This window comes from Papilio machaon, chromosome 8 (genome assembly GCF_912999745.1).
Source record: "Papilio machaon chromosome 8, ilPapMach1.1, whole genome shotgun sequence".
In the NCBI taxonomy this organism is placed as follows: Eukaryota; Metazoa; Arthropoda; class Insecta; order Lepidoptera; family Papilionidae; genus Papilio; species Papilio machaon.
In genome coordinates, this window is record NC_059993.1 from 6064774 (window position 1) to 6089217 (window position 24444).

Here is a 24444-nt window from a genome sequence, read left to right on the forward strand (position 1 = left end):
TTTAAATTTTGCATACAAACGATTTAACTGTACAGTTCGACTGTTCAGTTCAAACTGTGAAGTTTAAACTGAAGGTGTGTGGCGTGTTTTAAATTCATAAGATTAAGTCAATCAGTTGCTTCACTGTTTGTATCAGATTAAACTGATTCGCTCAAATGACTTGGCTCAGTGATACCGGAGCCCGTATTTGCTTACGATCAACATAGCATTTCTGTTTACAAGATAATATATGGAATGGGGCAATGACTTCGTCAAACATATTCCATGTAAACATGGACTGTATAGACTGGATTACTACATAACTTAGTGTTTAAATTAGTGTAAAGCAAATAAACTGGAAGAACAGACAACCACAGATATTAATAAGCTTTATATAATAAAATGGATAGCAATTTCCGGCGACTTCGTCCGCGCGGAATTAAGAAAAATTTAGATTTGAAAGATTTTTCAAATCGGTTAAGTAGTGACAGAACTTATTCTATGTAAACAAACAAACGATCAAATCTTCCTTCTTCACAATACAAGTATAGAAGACTATTCGTTAGTAATACAATCTGTAAACTATAAACTTCTGTAAACTAGATTATTTTTGTTCTGATGTATTTTATTGTTCTTAGTCTATCGGCTTGCCCTGTGCTTCGTGTTGCCGAAGCTTGGCACTTAATTATAATGTAATAATCTAACGATAAACTTAGTAAAATTATATCGAAATTGGTTTAATTCATTTATCGTTGCAAATCTGCTTTGATTCAACTAATTTTTTTAATTAGTTTAAATTATAAAAGGAAAACTTTTATTGCCACTTAAAATAGCAAATACTTTAATTTTTATGACTACAATTTGTAAAAGAGGGCAAGTATACTGACCTATATGCTGTCTGGGGTCGAGGCAACGAGCTAAATTTACAAGAAGCCTCACTGAAGTGTTGGCCTATCTCCATTTCTTTGCATTGGTACAGGGAATTTTATCAAAAAGTCCAAAAAAATGTAGAGACGACAATAAAAATAAAGGAAAAGGTGAAATACTTTTATAGTTGACATTTAAATCACAGACGAACAAAACTAACAGTATGAATAAAAGTGTTAACTGCTTCTTCATAAATATTCTATGTATTGTAGTGTATTAAGCTTTAGTACAAATCTTAAGCGATGTTAAATTACTGTTCACATAATATAAACAAGAAACAAATAGCAAATACCCACAATTCTCTTGTCCAGAGATTCTGAACCAATTGAAAATAAAGTCAAACTTCAAGTAAGACAACATTGCGTCCGATCTATTTAAACTACGTTACTATGTGGTGAACCATCCCTTTTATTGGGGTTAAAATAATGGTGTTAGGACCAAAGAAACAAATAAAATTCATTTTATCTCTTAATTTTAGATTTAACGACGGAGTGTATCTAAAAGCAAAAGCAATAAATAAAATACATAGGTAGATTTAAAAATAACAGACAGTTAAAACATAAACTCTTTGAAAGAGCTTCTTTGCTATTCTTTGCTATACTTTCTACTTATACTTTCTTTGCTTTACTTTCAGTCGGCTACTCAAAAAAAAAAAAATAGTGATTTACAATGGGAATATTTTTTGATTCTTGGACTCAATCGACCAAAAGAAAAAAATATCGATATTGTACCTTACATTGAACGTTTAGATAGCCTTTAACTTAAATTGCCTTTTTTAAGTCTATGATTTTCGTCACCGAATTTGTAATGATGTCGTATGGTATAATATAACCTTACTCGTAACCTACATTTGTTAAATTTTAAAAGTGTACGCGAAACATTCTGAAGCTGAAGTTTCCGCCTACATACATATGTAGATAGTATAAACTTTTCAAATTGAATTCTCATAAACGACGTTACTTTTCATGAAAAATATTCTTTGCAAGTAAAATGTTTCTTTTTGTCTTTTTTTAATGCAAACTTGTTACGAAATAAACATGACTTTCCTAATTGGTACTTAAGTTTCAAAACTTGTAATAAAATTTAGAGTAATAAAAAAATATTTATGGTTATATATACTTTGGTATTATTACTTCAGTACCAACAAAGGTTTGTTTTTAATATCTGAGGTAAATTTTACTGAAACTACGAGTACATTTATTTTATGAAGGAGCATGAAATTTTGCTGAAAAATAAACGGTTATGCATGTTAGATAAGCTCTTATGCGGTGGCTTCACACAAAGCTCGAGTGGCAAAATCCGATTCGTCATAAAAGTATAATAATAGTGGGTCGTGGTCGGGGGTGCCGCAACAACGCGGTGACCTACACAGCGCGCGCCGCCGCGGCAGTCTTCACTCGAGCTTTCTAATGACCTCCAGCGTTCCGTGTTTCGTTCCACAATAAATTTGTTCACATACAACTTGCATAAAGTATTACAAAAGTTCAGTTAAATACTTTTACTTCCAACGCGGGCACGTAACAGAGTAACAGATATGCGCATGTGAATCTCTGCAATCGGCGTCCGGTTGATCTGCGAAAATGAACTTTAAGTTCTACGATATAACTATGTTTTGTAATTAATTATGTACAAGCATGTGCTACTTAATAACATATTCAGGTGAGTAACAGTTTGCTTTGCTATAGTGTTTTTTTAAACTTCAAGGTCGTTATTTATTGTTACTTAGACACAATAAATTAGTAGAATGTAATAACGATCCTTTCTTTTACACATTTTCGTACTAAGCTAACCATTGTATACAATTTGTTTTTGAATTCAATTTGTGCTCTTTTTATAAAATCACATGATGGACTCTTTAAGTTTTAACGGCATTAAGCATTATTATGGTGAACTTTTTATTAAGAATAAATAAAAAAAAAAATTTGTACACTTTATTGATTCAAATGTTTTGTTTCAGATTTATATGCAAGTTTATTATGAAGATTTAAAATGCTACGAATTATGTAACTATGATAAATAATTTATTTTTGGGAAACAAACAAAATGGGCGAGATTTACTGCAAGTTATATCAGTATTACTGGTATTCTATATTATACTCCGAGCTGAAGATACCTTGGCTTGTTCAGATGTAATGACAAACGATAAATGCTCATGCTACACATTCGAAGATGGTAAGTAAAAATTATCTTTTTGTCATTTATAACATATTTCTATACGTTTATTTTTTTCAGCTGTTTTCCTCGATTGCCAAGATTCTAATACAAAGCAAATAAAAAATGCTCTGAAGAAAGTATCCGCCGTACATTCGTTGTCCATAAATGATCTAGATGACACTGAGGAAGTTTTGGGACCACATTTTGTGCCGTTAGGTGTATGCATAAAACATATACATATGTCAAGAACTGGCATAAGAGATATAGATGATGAGACTTTTATGCCACTAAGACAGTGCCTTGAAACGTTAAGTATTGTGTCAAGTAAAATTAAATTTATACCACAAAAGGCATTTTCTGGATTGCTCAAACTGATTTCAATCGAACTCACATCAAATCACATTGAGGATATTCCAAGTTATAGTTTCTATGGTCTTCCATTAATGAAAATAAACATAAAGCAGAATATGATACGACATATTTCAGATTCCGCGTTTTCTAGTTTAGATTTAACTCTGTCAGAAATTGATTTAAGTGAAAACAATCTCACTACTTTCCCTATTATATCGATTGCCAAATTAAGGCACCTTCGGTCTTTACGGTTGTCTTGGAACGAAATGTCATCTTTTCCAGTCGTCGATGATTTCGATTTACCATCTCTTGAATTTTTAGATTTAAGTTCTAATAATTTTGAATTTGTTTCGGAAGACTGCCTTAAATTTTGTCCGTCCCTGTTAATATTATCGTTTCATTTTAATTTCATAAGTAATATACATTATCGTGCATTTCAATCCTTAATTCATCTCAAATCTTTAGATTTGAGCCATAATAGAATCAAAGTATTGAATACTAATTTATTCCTAAATAACAAGAAATTAGAATTTATTGATTTGAGCCACAATCATTTGCACCATATACACGGCCTGTTTTGTAACATGCCAATATTAGCCGAAGTATTTTTAGGTAACAACAATATTTTGGAAGTGCCAATTGATTCCTTTTTTAACTCGACTAAAATTAATACGATACATTTAAATAAAAATTGTATACATACGATTCATAGTAAAAGCTTTAGTGATTTAGAAGAATTAGCCACGTTACGTTTAGATTATAACTACGTAACTCAAGTGCCACACGATACTTTTATTAATAACAGTAATATAACGATATTAAGATTAGACAATAATAATATTGTAGATTTAAAAAATGATACATTATGCTATCAATCAATGCTAAACGAAATACGTTTAAATAATAATAATTTAAAATTCATATCAAAATATCATTTTCATAATTCATCGAAAGTTGAAGAAATTTATTTGAATAACAACAAAATCACCAGCATTGATTCTGAAACATTTTCAAAAATGTCTCATTTAAAACATTTAAGTTTACACGACAATTATTTAGTTGAAATTAATGACATATTACCGAAACCAAGTTCATCTCTGTTAACATTTCACATTGACTCTAATTTGTTATCATCATTAAAAAGTTTGACATTTCGTTATCAACAGAAGCTTTATCATCTCAGTTTAACAAATAATCACGTAAAATTTTTATCAAAAAGTATATTTGCTAATTTGACTTATTTAACTAGGATTGAGCTTTACAATAATGAAATATCTGTAATTGATGATTTTACATTCCAACAAATTCGTTCTGCGAGAATCTTAGACTTACATAATAATTTACTGCGCAATGTGACAAATTATACATTTGTAGGTCTGTTTGAATTAGAGGATTTAAATTTATCACACAACAAAATCACTTTTATCTATACCATGGCATTCGATACCTTAAAGAAAATACGAACCTTAAATATATCATTTAATCCGCTTAAAATACTTTATAAAAATCTATTTCAACAAGGATTACCATTGAGTTCATTATATTTAGACAATTGTGAAATACAACAAATAGAAAATGGCACTTTCGAAGGTATGAACAATCTTAAATATCTCTCTCTTAAAAATAATTCACTGAAATCCAGCGAATTGATTTTCATTGACATACCCGGATTAAAGTTTTTGTCACTTTCTTACAATATATTCGACAACTTACCCGTTGAATCTTTCTCACAACTTCCTCTTTTAGAAGTTTTATTTTTAGAACATTGTAATATTGAACATATTTTCCAAGGCACTTTTTCTTCCAACAAACATCTTGTACGTTTAAATGTAGCACAAAATATTATTAGCGGAATACCTCCTACATTATTTGAAACATACAATTCGGTATCTGAGGTAAATATAAGCAATAATTTTTTAGATTATGTACCTTACAATACTTTAGATAACCTTACGCAAATAGAAATTTTAGACATCGCCGATAACTTGTTACCAAAAATAGAATTTAGCGGATTAGAGAAGTTAAAAAAATTAAAACATTTAATTCTAAGAAAAAATGAAATTCAATCGATTACTATGAAGAAAAACGTTATTTTCAAAGAACTATTAGAAATGGATATAAGTTTTAATAAACTGACTGCTGTACCGTCTATGTTGTTTGAAAATTTTCCGAAAATTCAGAACGTTAACATTTCGTACAACGATATCGTGCGATTTGATTTTCTATTGTCACACAAAATCAATGGAGTTTCATTAATAAGTATGGACTTAAGTAAAAATCCTGCAGTGTCATGGCCTTCAGTAAATAGTAGAGATAATAATAATACACTTTTGTCCAATCTTTATGAATTACACATTTGTTATACAAACTTATCTAATTTAGATGACGTCACATTCGATTCATTCCTCAGTTTGCAGCATTTATACTTAAAGTTTAATAAAATAAGGCGTCTATCTATAAGTCCTTTTTCAAAATTAAGTTTCTTAGAAAATTTAGATATGAGCTATAATAAAATAACGCATGTAAAAACTAGCAACTTTCGCGGCCTCGTTAAGTTGAATGCTTTATGTTTATCCAACAATTATATAGAGTCAATAGAAACTTTTACTGAAGACCTTAGCAATTTAAAACTTTTGGATCTTTCTCATAATAGATTACAAAACATACTTAACCAAGATTTAGTAAATTTAAAGGAACTAACTGTTTTGTACTTAAGTTTTAACAATATAAAGTATATCTCAGTCACAGCATTTAACAATTTGAATAAAATTATACATATAGATCTAGAACACAATAAACTTCAAACAATACCAATTGATCTGTTTACAATAATTGAAAGTCATATTCAAGAAATATCAATAAAAGGTATGTATGTATTATATACGTGTTAGAGGCCATTTTAAATACAATTTAAACTTTACAAAAATGACTGACTTTCTGTTATTTTAGATAACATTATAATGTGTAGCTGTCAAAGAAATAATACATGGACTTGGATACAAGATCATCCGAAAATAATAGACTCTAATGCGGTGACATGCCTTAACGACGAATATCCTAAGCAGAAGTGTGATTTTCCGACCATCACACAATTGTCCATTGACAAACATAAAGATAATTCTGTTTCTGTATCGTGGTTTATTCGTAATCGTACTGCTGTTAAATCACTACAAATAATTTACTACGATGATGATATAACTACCGATGTAAGTATTGTACAAAAAAAAATATTATCGCCCCTTTTATTTATAACGTATGCGCTTGCGACGCGATGAAGACTGTCGAGCGTAGCGGTTTTCTAAACATCGCTCTTCCGATGTCATCGGGTCTAATGAGCGATGACCTTTTAATGGAGTCTTAACAATTATATATGTTATAATGTACATACCATTTCTATTTCTTGCAGGTGACATACAGTTATTTGGATAAATCTGAAACGTCTACACTTATATCTGATTTGATGCCGAATAAAAACTACATTGTATGCATTTTAACATTGGATCTTAATCCTTTTTCTAAACTAATTGACGAGGAAATATCTGAAGTGAATGTTTCACTCAATGATTTTAAATTTACATCTAACATCAGTCGAAGCTATGCCGCAACGTTAATTTCACAGTCCCCTTCTAGCGAATGTGTTACCTTTGATACATTTACAAAGCACTCTATAAAAATGAAACCAAATAAAACCTTTCATTTATCGTCAATACTAAATCGACGAATGGGTCTGATAGTAGGCTGTGCTTTAGGATTTGTAGTATTTTTTGTTATGGTATCAGTTTTATTATACACAAAAATAAAAGAAAGAAAACGAATTGCTAAATCTGACCCAGCGTGGTCAGAAATGAACGATTATCACTCGATTCAAAGTAAAGAAGATGTTTTGCAATCTACTACTGCTTCCACGGATAATATATTACTAGGCATGGCAAAAAATCGGAAAATGTCTTTAGAACAATTAAAATAGAATGTAGACACACAGCTATTTAACATGTTAAGTAGGTCTGAAAGTTGAAGTTGAGTTTTAAGTTTCATTAAACTGTTAAATAGTGTTGTAGTTAGCTTAAAGCTGTAAACAAGTTAATTTAGATGGTGCAGTATAGTGATTGTCAAAAAATATATTACAGGTATTGATAATATTTACATAATTTAGTTTAGTAGCAGTAGACGACTACAACACACTATTAAATAAATTGTTGAAACAGTTACTGAGGGAGTTTTATTTTTATAAGTTTCAATAAGCAATATGTTTGAATTTTCACGTGAAAGGGATTGGGATAGTAGATAAAAAAATTTGGTCCTAAATAATTAAAATACATTATAATTTGACTTGTGCATTTCACTGAGATGTAATAGTATAATCTGATGCATAAACGTGTCAACTTGTGCAGAATTCTGTGAGTTAATAAATAAACCAATATGTGACGTAAGGTAGCACAAAGTGTGAATATTCATTTGTGTATTTTAGCGTCTGTTAAGTTCCATCTAATAGTTTTAATTGACAGACTCAACTTTGGTTTGTAAAGCAAAAGCTATAAAGACTAAGAGCCTACAGACATACTTTAATATATTCTGTAGTTCAACAAAAAAAGAAAATAGTGTATAAATAGACATAAATAGAACGGAACAACAGCTTTTAATGTTCGAGTGTTCTAAATTGCACTATATATTTATTTTTGTGATAATATGTAAAAAAATATAAAAACTTAAAAAGTAAAATTAATCGAAAATTCTTGTAAACTTTTCTATATCGACTGCGACAAATATCTTACAATATTAATCTTCACCGATACCATTTCTTATTGTTTCTCGAAGATTACAAAATAATTGCACGCTCATGATACTTTTTTTTACCCAGCCTGAACTTTAACAATGGGTCTGCGGAAAGATTAATCGTCCAATGAAGCTTTCAGATGAGAGAAACATTTTTCATTTTTTATCATGTTTTTCATATTTTATTATTTTGGGAAATGGATCTGCTTTTGTTAGAATTATTTAAAATATAAGTTCTTCGGTGTATTGTTTGAGTGCTAAAGAGACGCTGTATTGCACGAGTTCTTTCTTAACTTCAAATGCGAACAGAGGCTCTGCTAGGTTATTGTTACAAGCTACAATCTTACGTACAGCCTTAGTATTAATTGTTTTGATATAACACGACAGTGACTACTTACTAAATTATTCTTATCATTTAGTTGTAAATCCATAGTTTACACGAAATAAAAGATATTTTTATATAAATAAATATATAAATTTCAATATACATTATTAATCATCCACATGGAAGTTCGGAATACGAGCAGCAAAAACGAAGCTTAATTAATACCTTCAGTTTGTCAATGAAAGCCGTGCGCCCGGACGCATTTACATGCATTGATAGGATGATGTCGCTTCCATTCCGTTAGCTCTAATTTAAAGGCCCACGCGGTGATTACGAAGCCTGACAGAGAATGGATAATGAGAGAATAATGTTGCAACGCATTGATCCGCCATTACTAAATGCCATTCGGAGCTCTGCTGATATTTCGGGATATTACCCGAAAATGCATGAAGTCGACAGTAGAAAAAATTGTACACTAATCATGATTATCAATAATAAAATAATATCAATATATACCAAAACATATAATACATTTTTATTTTTTAGTATATAAGTAATGTCATTGATCTAAGTTTTTCTTGTAACTTATCCACATTGGCATTAAATTTTGTCGTTCGTAATTTCAAGTATATTGCAAAATTTGTCTACAAAATGTAGTAAATATTCATTTCGATACATTTCCATCCATTCCATTCCATCCTCCTTGAGGAGTATATCATGTCGTTGTTAATAAAGTTGCTAAAATTTTAGAATTATAAATATAAAAAAAAAATTAAATATTAAAATGTTTAAAATTATAAAATATATTCCATTATTCGAGAAATAACTTATGGTGAGTGTACTCTACGCCAGAACGGAACGGATTAATAAGGAAAATTAATGGAATAAGTGGTTAAGCCCAGCTATCATTTAAAGAGAGTAACTATCAACGCTTTTTTATTTCAAACTAGCTTTTTCCCGCGACTCCGTCCGCGCGGAATAAAAAAAAAAGAAAACGGGGTAAAAATTATCCTATGTCCGTTTCCTGGTTCTAAGCTACCTGTCCACCAATTTTCAGTCAAATCCATTCAGCCGTTCTTGAGTTATAAATGGTGTAACTAACACAACTTTCTTTTATATATATAGATATACTTGAATGTTAGCGACGTTAAATTATGTTGAAAATGTAATTGCGATAAAAAATCTAATTTAATAGTTTTATTGGTTTATTTAATAATCCTGTTTTATGAAAGTCAAGCGTACTTAATTATCATGTCATAAGTCTGAAGATCCCCTTGTATTAAATCGTTACGGATTAGCTCTCTTAAAAAACTTCACAAAAATTTAATACAACAATTTAAATAAAATTTGCAACGTATTTTAATGTTTACTTGAAGAAGGAATTATTGCGTAATATTTGTACATTAATCAGAAATGATCAGTGTTGTTAATGATTGACTAAATTCCTTTCTCGTCCACTTCTATTACAATGAAGTAGAGATCAAAAAGGTAAGCGAATACACCAGAACGAAAACGTTTATTTACAAGGAAGTCAATTTTGTAATAAAGAAACGGGGGTTACTTTTGATTAAAAGTAGATTTGACATAAGATAAATTGTTAGTAACATCGAATCAAAATTTCCCATTGTATTGGCTTAATTAATTGTAATTGCTTTCGGTTTATTGTTTTCTTTTTTTCTCGAAAGAACGGTATTAATTAAATTGTCCATAAAATGATTTATTGCAGGCAGTCGTAACGGCAACAAATCGACTCATATAGAATATTAATCTTTTAAGTGGTTTCCTCCAATTATATTTCGAATGGATTTTCATTTTACACGGCATATATATATTGTATAAGTAGCTGTCGCCCGCAACTTCGTCCGCGCGGAATTAAAAAAAATAGCCTGTGTGTTCTTCCGGACTATGTTCTACACCTGTGCCAAATTTCATCAAGATCCGTTGAATCGTTCCGGAGATATCTTCAAACAAACATCCATCCATCCATCCATCCATCCATCTATCTAAATATTCGGATTTATGATATTAGTAAGAAGTAAGACTGGTTTTTATTAAATTGGTTTGAATTAAATCTTATTAATATTATAAATGTGAATGTTTATATGAATGGATAGATGGATGTCTATTTATAAGGTATCTCTAGAACGGCTCAAAAAATCTCGCCGTTTGATACAAATGTAGAATAGTCTGGTAGAACACATAAGCAACTAATGAAGATTTTTTATTAAATCCGCGCGGTCGTCGGAAGTCGTAGGCGGAAACTAGTAAATGTAGTATATAACCAGAAATACAAAGAGAATATTTATACGAGAAAAGGTATTATTGAACACATGACATGACAGTGTGTCAACTTCGTAACAAGACGACAAGGAAGGTGGATTACAACAAATGACTAAAAACCTTACAATAATATATTTTGATTGGTATTTTGACAGAATATTGTCATATTTAAGACATCAGGTTTGGATGATGGTTCATCTATTTAAGAATTTACATTCCCACCCCACCGAGGTCTCGGAGCTACCCTAAGTTAGGTGTGACTAGGCCATAGTCAAGCACGCTGGCCCACGGGTTGGTTGACTTCACACATATCTTTGAATTTCTTCTCAGATATGTTGCGGGTATAAATGTACATATGTAGATCGAAAATCTAAAAACACATTGGTACATGGCGGGATTCGAACCCAGGATCTACAGATGGCAAGTCAAGTGCTTAACCCCTTAGCCACCGACGCTCTAGAATTTCCATTAGAATTCAAGAAATAATTTGTAAAGTAAAAAGCAATTTTTTTAGTCTATGACCACAGAATTAATAGCGTACACTTAATTTAATCGTTTTTATTTAACCTAAATTGGTTGTCTCATATAATGACTGCCCATGAACTGCAGGCGACATTGAACTAGTTTTTGTTGTACTTAATTTCAATGAAAAGACTAACTTCATTATGAAGCTTTTGGATTTTAGAGTTTTTGCCTATTCTTGATTTTGTTCAATGGAATTGATCCCTAAGGTATTATCTAAATAAAAGCGTTACGCATTTAAAATAGAACATGAAAATAATTAAATATTGCCTACAGGCTATATTTTTCTGTAATATACTCGTAATTTCCTATGAAATACATGATCACGAAAGAGTGTTTACTTTTCTGCAAGAATCAAAACATATTAGCAGTCCAAACAACAATTTTGCAGGATCAATGTGAGCATTATATCTGCTTCATAATATTAACTTTATTAAATTTTCAAAATACGAGTGAAAAATCCTCTTTAGCAGTTTAAGCAATACACATTAAATATAATGTGTTTTTAATGCTCTCATGTTGCTACAAATCACTAAACCTTGCACGATTGTAAAAAAATTATTCCCATTCCTATATGGGTCTCAAATTAATAAATTACATTCACTAGTAAAATGTTACAACCAAAATAATTTGTCTCCAATGTCGTTAGCAAAAACACATCATAAAATTTGGTAAATTTTAGAAAATTCGGCTGCAGAATGCAGTATTATGTCGTTTTTTGCTGTCTTTTATGAGGCTTTTGAAAATATTTGATTCGCTTTAGAATCTTCCCTAGCTGCTTGATATAAATGTATAACAATTAGGGGCAAAATGCAGTCAGAACCTCGGTACTGTTCAAGTACTTATATGCACGACAATGTTTCTTCCTTAATTATTTATAGGCAAAAGACGTTATAAAAGTAATGTGTAAATGTTGTAAGCTTCCTATACTTGAAATTCTTTAGTATACTATCTATCTTCTTTGATTCGGAAATAGGAAAGTGATTGCTGTTAAAATACCTATAATTTTTCTGTCTAATCTAAATCTAATAAAATGTACACAAACATAAAAAACTGTGGACAAAAATCCTTAATCCGTAAATGACCAATTGTATTTGGCTCTATTGACATTTCCACGACAGTCCACTCACTGGAGTGAATGATCTCTCTCGATTTGACACGTGACGTTTTGGAGATACGATGTCAATCCACTACAGTGAAGGATTACACTTTATCACATAGATTAGGTTTTGAAGTTCCGACGTAGTATGTAATTATTATGGATATTTATTATTATATTCTATCATAATTGTAAAATAAAATAAACAGTGATCAAGTTTATCAATTCCTTTCTGGTCATATCATTCTCAACTTTATCAACTTTTCAGTGACGCTCTGTATAATAAAAGACAAACACTACATTTATAAAGGCTAAGAGAAAAAAAAACGTGAGCCGTCACGGGACGCCTGGCAGATGTGAAACATCGTGTGTGTACAAGTAATATGCATAAAATATTAAATAAATAAATAAATTAAAAATGACTGAATGAATGAATGAATGAAGGAATGCATGAATGAATGAAGGAAGGAATGAAGGAATGAAGGAATAAATGAATGCAGGAATGAGTGAATGAATGAATGAATGAATGAAGGAAGGAATGAAGGAATGAATGAATGCAGGAATGAATGAATGAATGAATGAATGAATGAATAATAATAATAATAATTAATAATATTAAATAATATTAAAATAATATATATATATATATATATATATATATATATATATATATATATATATATATATATATACCTTCATTCATTCATGAATTATAAAAAATAATTAATTGAAGATAATATTAATATAATTTATATAATTACTAATATGATTAATATGAATATAATTAATTAATAAATATAATATAAAAATTTTCACATCAAAATTAAATAAAACGCAGGTTATGTGTACCGTAGTAACCAACAACGTCGAACTGAGTGAGAAGCTACACCGTTCACTCAACTATTCATAAAATATATACATGTATACCTTAGTCACGGCCAGTACTTAAAATAATAAACATTAAACCAAAAAGTTGTATATATCACACAATCTGTTTTAGAGTACAAGATGAATTATATCACAGATAATATCAAAATATTTTCGAGGTTTTTACATGTGTAATTAAGGTTTTGATGCGTCTTGAGAAACGGAGATATGCTAAAAGGCAATTGCTACTCATTTTATAACCTTAATTAATTAAATATAATATCTGATTATAATCTGTGGAATGAGGTTGTGTGTAAAATAACAGGCCATTTAGAATTATAAAAAGTTGTATAGTTACAGTTGTAGAAAAAAACATCGTGTACAAGTAATATGCATAAAATATTAAATAAATAATAATAATAATAATAATATATTTATATAGTTTATATTTTACCATTATTTATTTACTTTATCTTTCATATAAAAACCAGCCAGGCGGAGACAGAATTAATATAAAAGAAATAATAATGATGATAATGATAATGATAACGATGACGATGATGATGACGATGACGATGACGATGATGACGATAATGATAATGATAATAATGACATTAATGATAAAAATGATAATAATGATAATAATGAAAATAATGATAAAAATGACATTAATGATAAAAATGATAAAAATGACATTAATGGTAAAAATGATAAAAATGATAAAAATGACATTAATGATAAAAATGATAATAATGATAAAAATGATAATAGTGATAAAAATGACATTAATGATAATAATGATAAAAATGACATTAAAGATAAAAATTATAATAATGATAAAAATGATAAAAATGACATTAATGATAAAAATGACATTAATGATAATAATGATAAAAATGACGTTAATGATAAAAATGACATTAATGATAAAAATGATTATAATGATAAAAATGACATTAATGATAAAAATGATAATAATGATAAAAATGACATTAATGATAAAAATGATAATAATGATAAAAATGACATTAATGATAAAAATTATAATAATGATAAAAATGACGTTAATGATAAAAATGATAAAAATGACATTAATGATAATAATGATAAAAATGACATTAATGATAAAAATTATAATAATGATAAAAATGACATTATGATAAAAATGATAAAAATTACATTAATGATAAAAATGATAATAATGATAAAAATGACGTTAATGATAAAAATGACATTAATGATAAAAATGATTATAATGATAAAAATGACATTAATGATAAAAATGATAATAATGATAAAAATGACATTAATGATAAAAATGATAATAATGATAAAAATGACATTAATGATAAAAATGATAATAATTATAAAAATGACGTTAATGATAAAAATGACATTAATGATAATAATGATAAAAATGACATTAATGATAAAAATTATAATAATGATAAAAATGATAAAAATGACATTAATGATAAAAATGATAAAAATTACATTAATGATAATAATGATAAAAATGATAAAAATTACATTAATGATAAAAATGATAATAATGATAAAAATGACGTTAATGATAAAAATGACATTAATGATAAAAATGATTATAATGATAAAAATAACATTAATGATAAAAATGATAATAATGATAAAAATGACATTAATGATAAAAATGATAATAATGATAAAAATGACATTAATGATAAAAATGATAATAATTATAAAAATGACATTAATGATAAAAATGACATTAATGATAAAAATGATAATAATGATAATAGTGATAAAAATGACATTAATGATAATAATGATAATAATGATAATAATGATAATAATGACATTAATTATATTAATGTTATTAATTATATTAAAGATATTAATGATATTAATGATAATAATGATATTAGATATTAATGATAATAATAATAATAAAAATAATATTAAATATTCAATATTATTAAACTAAACACATAAAATATATATATGTATACCTCAGTATAGCTTGGCGACCCGTCGCCACGGCAAGCGTCGCCAACCCAACGATTCGGTTTACAAGTGATCCTATAGATGTTTCACATCAAAAATAGTTTATTATATTTTTCATTTCAACTGTATGGTTTTAAGAAGTTACTTTTACTGTATGAAATAAATCTTAAGACATATCTATATTTTAAGATCAAAATAAAGCGTGGCACTCCTCCGAAAAGCTGAAAAGAAAATCCTAAAATCGCTGTAATTTTTCGGGTACGTAAAATATGTTGCCATTTCGAAACAACAGAATGTGTGAAGTCTTCGGGCATAAATCACTTCACGGTTCAACAACGTAATAGCAATTCGAAGTATAAATTTAAACTTCCATTCTATGTATGTGTACACAGTCATGAATTTGTTTTTGGGTAGCAGTTGAGTAGATTTATGCATGCGGGTTACGATCATTCCCCCTTGACTTTAAAAATTGCACATAAAACAATACTTTTTTTTAAATATACATCACGTGGGGTACTGCTGAAATGGGCAATATAACTTTTAAATGTCGAATTTTTCTACAACAAACTGCTTGCAACAAATGTGACTGTGTTATTGAAAGAGCTATGAAAAAGTTTGGGAATGAGTTCTAAAAAACAATTGATACATATTTTTGTTCTATCGCATAAAATGATGAACATAAAATAAGGTAAAATGTCGTTGTTACCTTCCACACTTACAGTTGATTGAAAGGTAACCTTACTATAGAATTATCTTTATACGAACTACTTAAGCAATCAGTGGCAGTAACGGGGATAACTCCAACAAGACAAGCGTAAAGTCAATCGGTTTTTATTTGTTTCTAGATAGAATACTTCGTTATTTCTTTACGACGTAGTACTGTTTTGTTCAGTGAGACGATGAAGCTAAAACTTATTTCATTATCAGTACACAAAAGGTCTTTTAACAAGACGACGGAATAAGTGGAATGAGTTTTATTTAACGTTTCTATTAACAAAACAAATATAAATTAAACGTTCAACTGAAACGTACTTAGGTTTTAAAACTTTATCATAGATGATATGAAAAATATATTCAGTTTTCATAATTCTTAAATCGATTGTTTCCAACCGTAGTTATAGTCTTATAAATAATACTTCAGTTACGAATTCTATCTGCTCAAAATCCCTGATTTAGCGTTTTTACATTTATTAATTTTTGCTGCACACTTTATTTATTTATTCGTTTATAAAAAGTAGCAGTTGACCATATCCCACCTGCCTGTCACTTGACAACGGTTTCGGAAGCACATATGCACTATTTTATCAGATATTTAAGTAAATATATTTTCCAATAAATTATCATGCTATATCTATGCAAGGCTATATGTTAATAGATAACGCAGGGTAAGCCTACATGGCATGTGTCGCAGGATACATTGAGTTTGAATATTAATTTGTGTACCTTGGCGCCTATAATACTCTATCCATTAGACGGAATTGATAGTCTGCAATGAGGCTTAAACAAGTTATATATAATTTCCAAAGTATAATACACACGCTCATAACTTAAAGGGGTAGGCAGGGATTGCTCACTATATATGAAAATATTATTTGTTTATTAAGAAACCAAAACACCCGTGGTTGAATTCAATGGAAATAAGAAATTATTTTATCAAATTTTATTCTCTTTATTGTCTCTGGATTTATTATGGATAGTATTCTATATCCGGAGTTTTTATATTGATGTTACAAACAAGACCGTTTTTAATAAGTCTTTGATTATAATCTTACTTAAGTAAAATTGTTAAGATAGGGTTGTTATATTGCTCATTTCTATTGAATTCGACTATAAACCCATCAGTACATTCAGGAGACGAAAACGAATTGAATAACACCTCACTCATCAAAATTTCTTCAGTTTTTTAGGCTACAGTAGGTAACAATAGAATTGACATGTACATAAACGCATTCATACACGCGAAAAATATTCCGCTCCTGAGTCAGTTGAGTAAAAACAAATTGTATTTTGGATTTATCTTGTAATACACAAATTAAAACGATGCTCGTTAATTCCTTTGCTGATACAGCGATGTCGCTTCAATTTCCATTTCGTTAGCTCTAATTTAAAGCTGCCCAATTGATGATTACGCAAACTGACAGTGATTGGATAACAATGTCAGTACGTATTGCTTCTGCAATACTCGTACAAAGCTCAATCAGACAACGTTATGCTCATTTCTGTTTTACAATATGTAATCTAGATGTAATTTTTTGTAAGTTTTTATCTAATAACACTAAAAGGGATTGATAGAATATATTCTGGAATAGCGGACTGGCTACTAAGTATTTTTTTTTAATTTAGCGCGGACGAAGTAGTTCGCGATAGTCAGTAAATTAAAAAATGATGCAGTTCTTCTATGATCCAAATGCTTTTTTTCGTACTGCTTGAAATGCTTTATTTAGGCGCATTCATAAAAAGTTGCCTAGCTTGAATTGGGAACTTTTATTTTAACAGTCGCATGGAATGACTTATAGCAAGCGGTATGCACTGCGCCAAAGCGGAGCCGCTTAATAAAGAAAATTAATGGAATAAGTGGTTAAGCCCAGCTATCATTCAAAATAAGTGAGTGCCATTAAGCCCGTTTTATATTTTATTTTAGCTTAAACTTCTGTGTCACAAAATTTAGCCGTACTGGCAATTGGAATGGTTCCAAATTTACATTTTACGTGTAGTATGTTAATAGATTACAATTCGAATTTATTAATTTGAACATGAAAAACTATTGAATTTAGTACTTTTTATTGATATCATACCTATATATATTGAAATATACTATGTAGTTATAAAGAGGACATAACTCTTACTTTCCGTCTGACAGTTTTTCACATAGTCAACAGTAGTGTTATCTGTTAATGAATAGTTAAAAGTGTATGTCAACTTAATTAGTTTCCATTAGTCAGATAGTCCGTTAGATATCCTATATTATTATTATTTGGATAGAGAGAGGATATAACGACATTGGTAACATCGATAAATCATTCCTAACTAGCTATCGCTCGCGACTTTGTCCGCGCAGATTTTAAAAAAATCATTAGAAGTTTATATCTAAGCTAAAGTCCTACAATTTTAATCAATTTGGCTGTCAGTTTTATAGTAAAAAACAAAAATTTAAAGAATTAATAAATTAATTTTCAATAGCCCGTAGGTACGATCCGAGCCCTAGATATTCCAAACATTCTGCTTATTGAAATCTTCCGGCGATCACGACATCACCCGTCAAGACGAAGGATTCCTTTATATTCCCGAGAGATATTTATAATGAAATTCGTTCATACCTTTTTCACTCATTCTTAATCCCCATACTTGCGAGACCAAGTGAGGTTATTAAGGAAATAGAATAGTGATTTTTTGTTACATTCTTACATAAGAATGAATATAAGTGGTTTCGATTCGTCAAAATTTTAAATATTATGTGTTATTCGGTATTTTTTTTGTATTATTTGATTTTAAATTGCAAAGAATACTACATCAATTAAATGTAATACTGAGATAACCTCAAATAACATTATCTTTCCATCATTCGGACAAGAACTGTAATTATAATTATGTTGCATTGTGCAATATTTCAATACGTTCTAAAACAAATATGTAATTATAAGTTACAGTAAGGCGTAGTCGATGTGGTTCTCATTTGCGGCGACTGGAATATTGTAATAACATAAACAAAGTGCCACATGGAGCTGCGTAACCACATACATGACGTCTACTCGCATATTCATGATTAATATTAATATCTAAAGCAATCTATCTTATCACCGATTAGTAAAATGTTACATCTTACTAATATTATAAATACGAATGTTTAGATGGATGGATAGATGTTTGTTGGAAGGTATCTCCAAAACGGCTCAACGGATCTCGATTAAATATGGCATAGGTTTAAATCATAGTCTGGAAGAACACATAGGCTACTAATTAAGTTTTTTTTTTAATTCCACGCGGACGGAGTTGTGGGCGACAGCAAGTTGCCTATAAATTGCAAGTATGAAGCGCTAGAAATTAAGAAAGATTTCTACGTAATAATAATTTAACTATTTTTATGCCGGATACCTTATTTTAGTCCACGTTCATTTTCCACTCTTTTCTTATAAGGAAATTAACGAAAGAGGATTAACGGATTTAACGGAGGAGGGGACGCATAGGAAGAAGGAGTATCCTGTTTCTGTGCGTCCTCTCCTCCGTTTATTAGGTAGTTTAGTAGGTAGGCAACGCATCTGCACTTACAGATATCCATGGGCAGCGGATGCTTCGCTGTTTCGGCGAATTACGCCATAAAAATACCAGTGTACACCTATGTGTCGAAAATTGGCATTGATTTTAATTAGAATAACTTTATGTACTTTTGCTTCATATTAACTTCAAATGATTCAATTTAATATTCATCCTTTCTCGCAACTTCCTTATAATGGGATAAAAAGTCTTCGCTTCACGTATTAATATTTTTCTACAACATAATGATTACTTTACATAAAGTAATTATTATTTGTTCAGCAGCATTGTTTAGTAACCTTTCAATCATAATTATTTAATGTAGTAGTGTCTTGACAAGTTGTACATTAGATATTCAGTCCTATTTCAATCAACTTAATTAGTGACATGACAGCTCTGCTGCCCCTAAGGTGTTAATAGCTTGTTAAATTTGAATAGAATTCAATTATGTTAGACTTTAACTCAATTAATGATTTCCGAATTGAATTCTGTGGGAAATTTCAAATTTAACTAACAGATGTGCTAAAGTCGATTTATCGCAGTAAATTAAATAGTTGCTCAGAGAATTAAATCATACCATTTTATAAAATTAAAAAAAAATAAACGAACCTGACTAAAATAGAATTAAACTTCACTGTTCAAAGATGCACATAATTAAGGTTGCCTTAATTGTTGTCTTGAATTCATGTTACTAACAACTTCATAAGAACCTTAGAAATGCTACATCAACAAACACATAGAAATAATTACTTTCTTAATCCTTTATTTAAGACTTCTGTTCTGTTGAACAGAACGATGGAGCCGAAACTTATTTCATTATCTGAAGACAAAAGGTCTCTCAGTAAACAAACAAGCTACGTGCCTTTTGTTTACCCTTCTATTAACTGAGGCATGTTCACGCTTATTATTATGTACTACACGACGTCTAGAGTTACAATTTCCGAATGAGTAAAAGACAAATGCTAACTTTTTGCCCGACTGATAGGTCCTTAATGTTTTTCACGGGTGTGTTATGTACACGTACATGTTATGGGTTTTTATATGTGTATGTTTATTTCATTTTGACTGTCTTCAGCTTAAGATTGATCGATTTTGACATGCTCAGTATAATTCTATACGCATTCTTCTCGAGTGTTATATTGAGTAATAATAGGTAACGATAAATGAATTAGAAACGGACATTAAAACTAGTCTTACGTCATAGATAAAGAATAACTTCTTTCCATGAAGGAAGAGTAAATAAAATACATATAGAGCTAGTTGTTTATTTTTGTTTAGACGACGTGACGCAAAATGACGCAGATGGCTTCCTTTAACGTCAACGCGCACTGGGTAAGTGAGGTCGATGCCTCAAAAAAAGACGTATGTGGCGACCTCTGTTTGTAGTATAGCCGAAAACGACCGAAGAATTTCTATATCTCTCGTATTTGAAGTAATAATAAAGTATTAAGAAAGTAAAGACATTAAAAGTATATAAGAATTAAACACTTATTCGTGTGCGGCAATAAATAGCGTCGTTGTAGAAGATAATGTGTAGGGGTTGGTTGTTTACGAGCCATAAGACACGCTCGATAAGCCCCAAGGTAGATAAACAATTTTTTTCCACGAAAACGTCCGTGTCAACTATAACGACTGAGCCGTTTTCATATGGGCGACTATAAACGTCTTTTATTTGTAAAAAATATATTAAATGAATAACTAGTAACTTTAAGATGTGATGTTTTTATCTATTCGAACTTCACTAGAAATTTAGACTTGAAAAATTTGCAATGCTGTCAAACTAAAGTCCCAAATTACACCACTAAATAAATAACTATTTGCAAAATTTTCAAGTCTAAATTACTAAACATCACTAAAATATTTCTAATCCTACCCCAGTAACATTGTGCAAACAAAATTAGAAAAAAACCTCTGTTTGAAGATCAAATTATTACACAAAGGTTCAAAATCTAGCTATTTCCAGGAACTTCGCAAAAGTAGACACTTTTCTTACATCTGTATCTTGTATTCTAATATATCTATAGGAATAAGTGATTTTCTAGTCGTTTAAGTTTTAGTAAGTAATTAATTACAGTAAAACATTTTGAATAACTTATTTATTAATCTATGTAATCTACTAAACACAGTAAAAGTACTCTTAACAATATAAATATTTTATAGCTCTTTACGGATCAAGGAAATGAGAGTGAATGTTTGGCAAATAACACAACGTAACATCTTTCCTCCGGATGTGACGCAAGACAAAGTAATTCATTCATATAAATGAAGCGTGAGTAACTATATTTTTCTGGTTTTTGTATTACGCACATTCGAAGATAAGGCATTATTATTATTACCAGTTTTTACTATTCATCTACGACTAAAGACTTACAAGGATTAATTTTAATTTATAATTTAATTGAAATGCTTAAAAATTTATTTAGGAAACTTTTTATAAAGCTCTTTCTTTTCAAACAATCGTTGCGTGACTTTTAGATTCGTGTCAAACTTTTATTAAAAAATTGTGGTCAATCATAAATAGGCCCCGTAATGACGGTTAATTTAGCACAAAGCCATGACCTAATAACCGCAAGAATAGATTAGGGCCTATTCTAAATTACTTTTTAATTCAGTCATTAACGAGACTGTAAATTTAAACTAGTTGCGAAAAAAAAATCATTCCGAAATAAATAAATGGGAAAAATCCCATCGAATAATTTCGCGTGCTCTTACAAGGAAACTTTGCTATTAATGAGACATTTGGCATTTAGCACACAAGTTTCAATTTTTAAATAATACAAACTACGCTATAATATTAAACGTGTCGACATCGACCGCTTAATTTTGTGCTATCTGAATAATTTCATTTGCTTGCACAATAATGCGAAATTTTCAATTAAGGTCAATTAAGGTTTTAATCAATTTTATCGGTCTTTAAGCGGATTTCAGATTACAGATGTTGCTGTGCATAATATTTAAATTCTATTATCGTATTAAGCCAACATTTACATTTTCACACATAATTTTCGCTTTGAATTTTCGAACTGCGTTCAGCTTCACTAAGGATTAAGTTTGTTTGCTTTTAATTTTCACGAGCTTTACTATATCAAATAGATCTTCAGATATTTTACGTTAGCTAAATAACACGTTGTGTGGAGGAAAGAATCGTACAACATCGACTTTTAGTGGATAGGTCTCGGATGAGTTGTGTGAGACATGAATAGAGAAGTAATAAAAATATAACGTACGTACAAGATACGCTAGTCATATCGCGACTAATGAAAATTACCTGAAAATCAAATAAAATAAGAGGCTATAATAATATTTGACAGGGATTTTAATACTTAATTACCTCGCCACCTGAATCAATTGATAGATAAACGTCCCCTAGGATAAATCAGGGAACGACAGTCGCTTAATCGAAACTATGTCGATGACCTCTAGTATAGATCCTAATACTCATATCTACGTACTCGTATTAAATAAAGGCGCCTAATGTTACGTTTTTTGTCCCATATAACTAACCTTATTTTTATTAGTTAAGCGATTGCGTGCACGCAACTCGTTTTATTTGACCTAAACGTTTCAAATTGCTAAGCCAGGTCAAATTAATAACTAACCTGAATAAATAAAATTTAATTTTAAGATAGTTGAAAAACATATTAAAAATCACCTTTAAAAAAAAACATCTTTTAAAATAATAGATGAAATTTCTATGTTAAAAATAGTTACCTTTGTGATTTTTATCAACTTTAATAATCAAAACGCTATAAGCAGGTTTTTACATTTTAACTTAAATTTTCTAAAGTAAAGGCACCGTGACTCAAAACGATGTTGTTAGTGTACTCTAAAATTCAAAGCGAGTGACTAGCCTCTAGCCTGAAATAGCTTTCGTCAGATTTTATATGGTAAGGTAGTTATTTATGTATGTTGTTACAAACTTGGTTCCTACTGGTAACGTCGCGAGTTAAGTCTTTGTTAAATCTTAAGTAAACATTTCCTTACTCGGACAAAGAGTTGAAAGGGTATTAGTACTAAAACCAGTAATATCAAAGTTATATTGTTAAAGAAATTGAAAACTAAGCAGTTTTAGTTATAAAAGCAATAAAAATGTGTAAATTATTTTAATTATAACCTACCACAGGTTACAATATTTTTGTTTTTATATTAAAAGGTGGCAAAAGAGCAAACGGCCACCTGAATTCGCCGAAAGGACGAGGCGACCGTTACCCATAGACACCCATAGACGCAAATGCTGATGCGTTGCCTACCTTTAATCAACGGAGAAGGGGACGCACAGAAAAAGGACATTTATTCTTCCTATGCGTCCCCTCTTCCGCCAAATCCTCTTCCCCTTCTCATCCTTTCCTAATAAGAAAAGATTGTGAAGGGAAAGAGGACTAAAATTAGGCCTCCAACACCACACTCATCAGACGAAACGTAGAATTGCTCCCACTTCACGCTTGTCTTCTGTTTGTTCACCCAATAAATGTTGTTGCGTGATCTACCACTGTTAAAATTATTACAATGGTATTAAAAATGCACGCACAGGTTTCATTCTTTTTAAATTCCGCAGAACTGACGATCGCCGACGGCCATCGGTGTCACTTAGCAGTAGTACAGTGCAGTATAACAATGAAATTTTCTTTTGGTCCTTTTATAATAAATCTATATTTCTACCAAAAGGTATAATAAAAATAACCCGAGAGTCGTCGCTAACATACTTGGAATTTTCGACCGAAGAATTTTCATTATAAAATTTCGTAAATGAATGTTTTAATAATTAAGGTGGCATAAAATTGGAAAAGTAAGATTATAACAATATGTTTTTGTACAAGTAGTTCGACTGTGGACCTGTAAAGTAATATGTTTCATGAAATTCTTGTAAGACAATGAACTTGTGCGACATGAAACTTAATGGAACAGCAACATATGAAACTCTGGAGCAATTGAT

At 29.8% G+C, this 24444-nt stretch overlaps 1 protein-coding gene across 1 annotated transcript; it reads left to right on the plus strand.

Moving 5' to 3' along the window:
- The first annotated feature begins 2320 nt into the window (after window positions 1-2320).
- LOC106717418 (chaoptin) lies at window positions 2321-7577 on the plus strand. Its single transcript, XM_045678950.1, has 5 exons — window positions 2321-2565; window positions 2864-3078; window positions 3139-6276; window positions 6361-6617; window positions 6818-7577. The coding sequence occupies exons 2-5, from the start codon at window positions 2916-2918 to the stop codon at window positions 7376-7378; spliced, it is 4119 nt and encodes a 1372-aa protein (XP_045534906.1). The 5' UTR covers window positions 2321-2565; window positions 2864-2915; the 3' UTR covers window positions 7379-7577.
- Window positions 7578-24444: the final 16867 nt, after the last annotated feature.

Excerpts from the sequence above, each read along its gene's own strand:
- LOC106717418 (XM_045678950.1), top strand. The coding sequence starts at position 2,916 with ATGATAAATAATTTATTTTTGGGAAACAAACAAAATGGGCGAGATTTA. Across the intron at positions 6,277-6,360 it reads TCAAGAAATATCAATAAAAG|ATAACATTATAATGTGTAGC; the intron begins GTATGTATGTAT and ends CTGTTATTTTAG. Across the intron at positions 6,618-6,817 it reads ATGATGATATAACTACCGAT|GTGACATACAGTTATTTGGA; the intron begins GTAAGTATTGTA and ends TATTTCTTGCAG.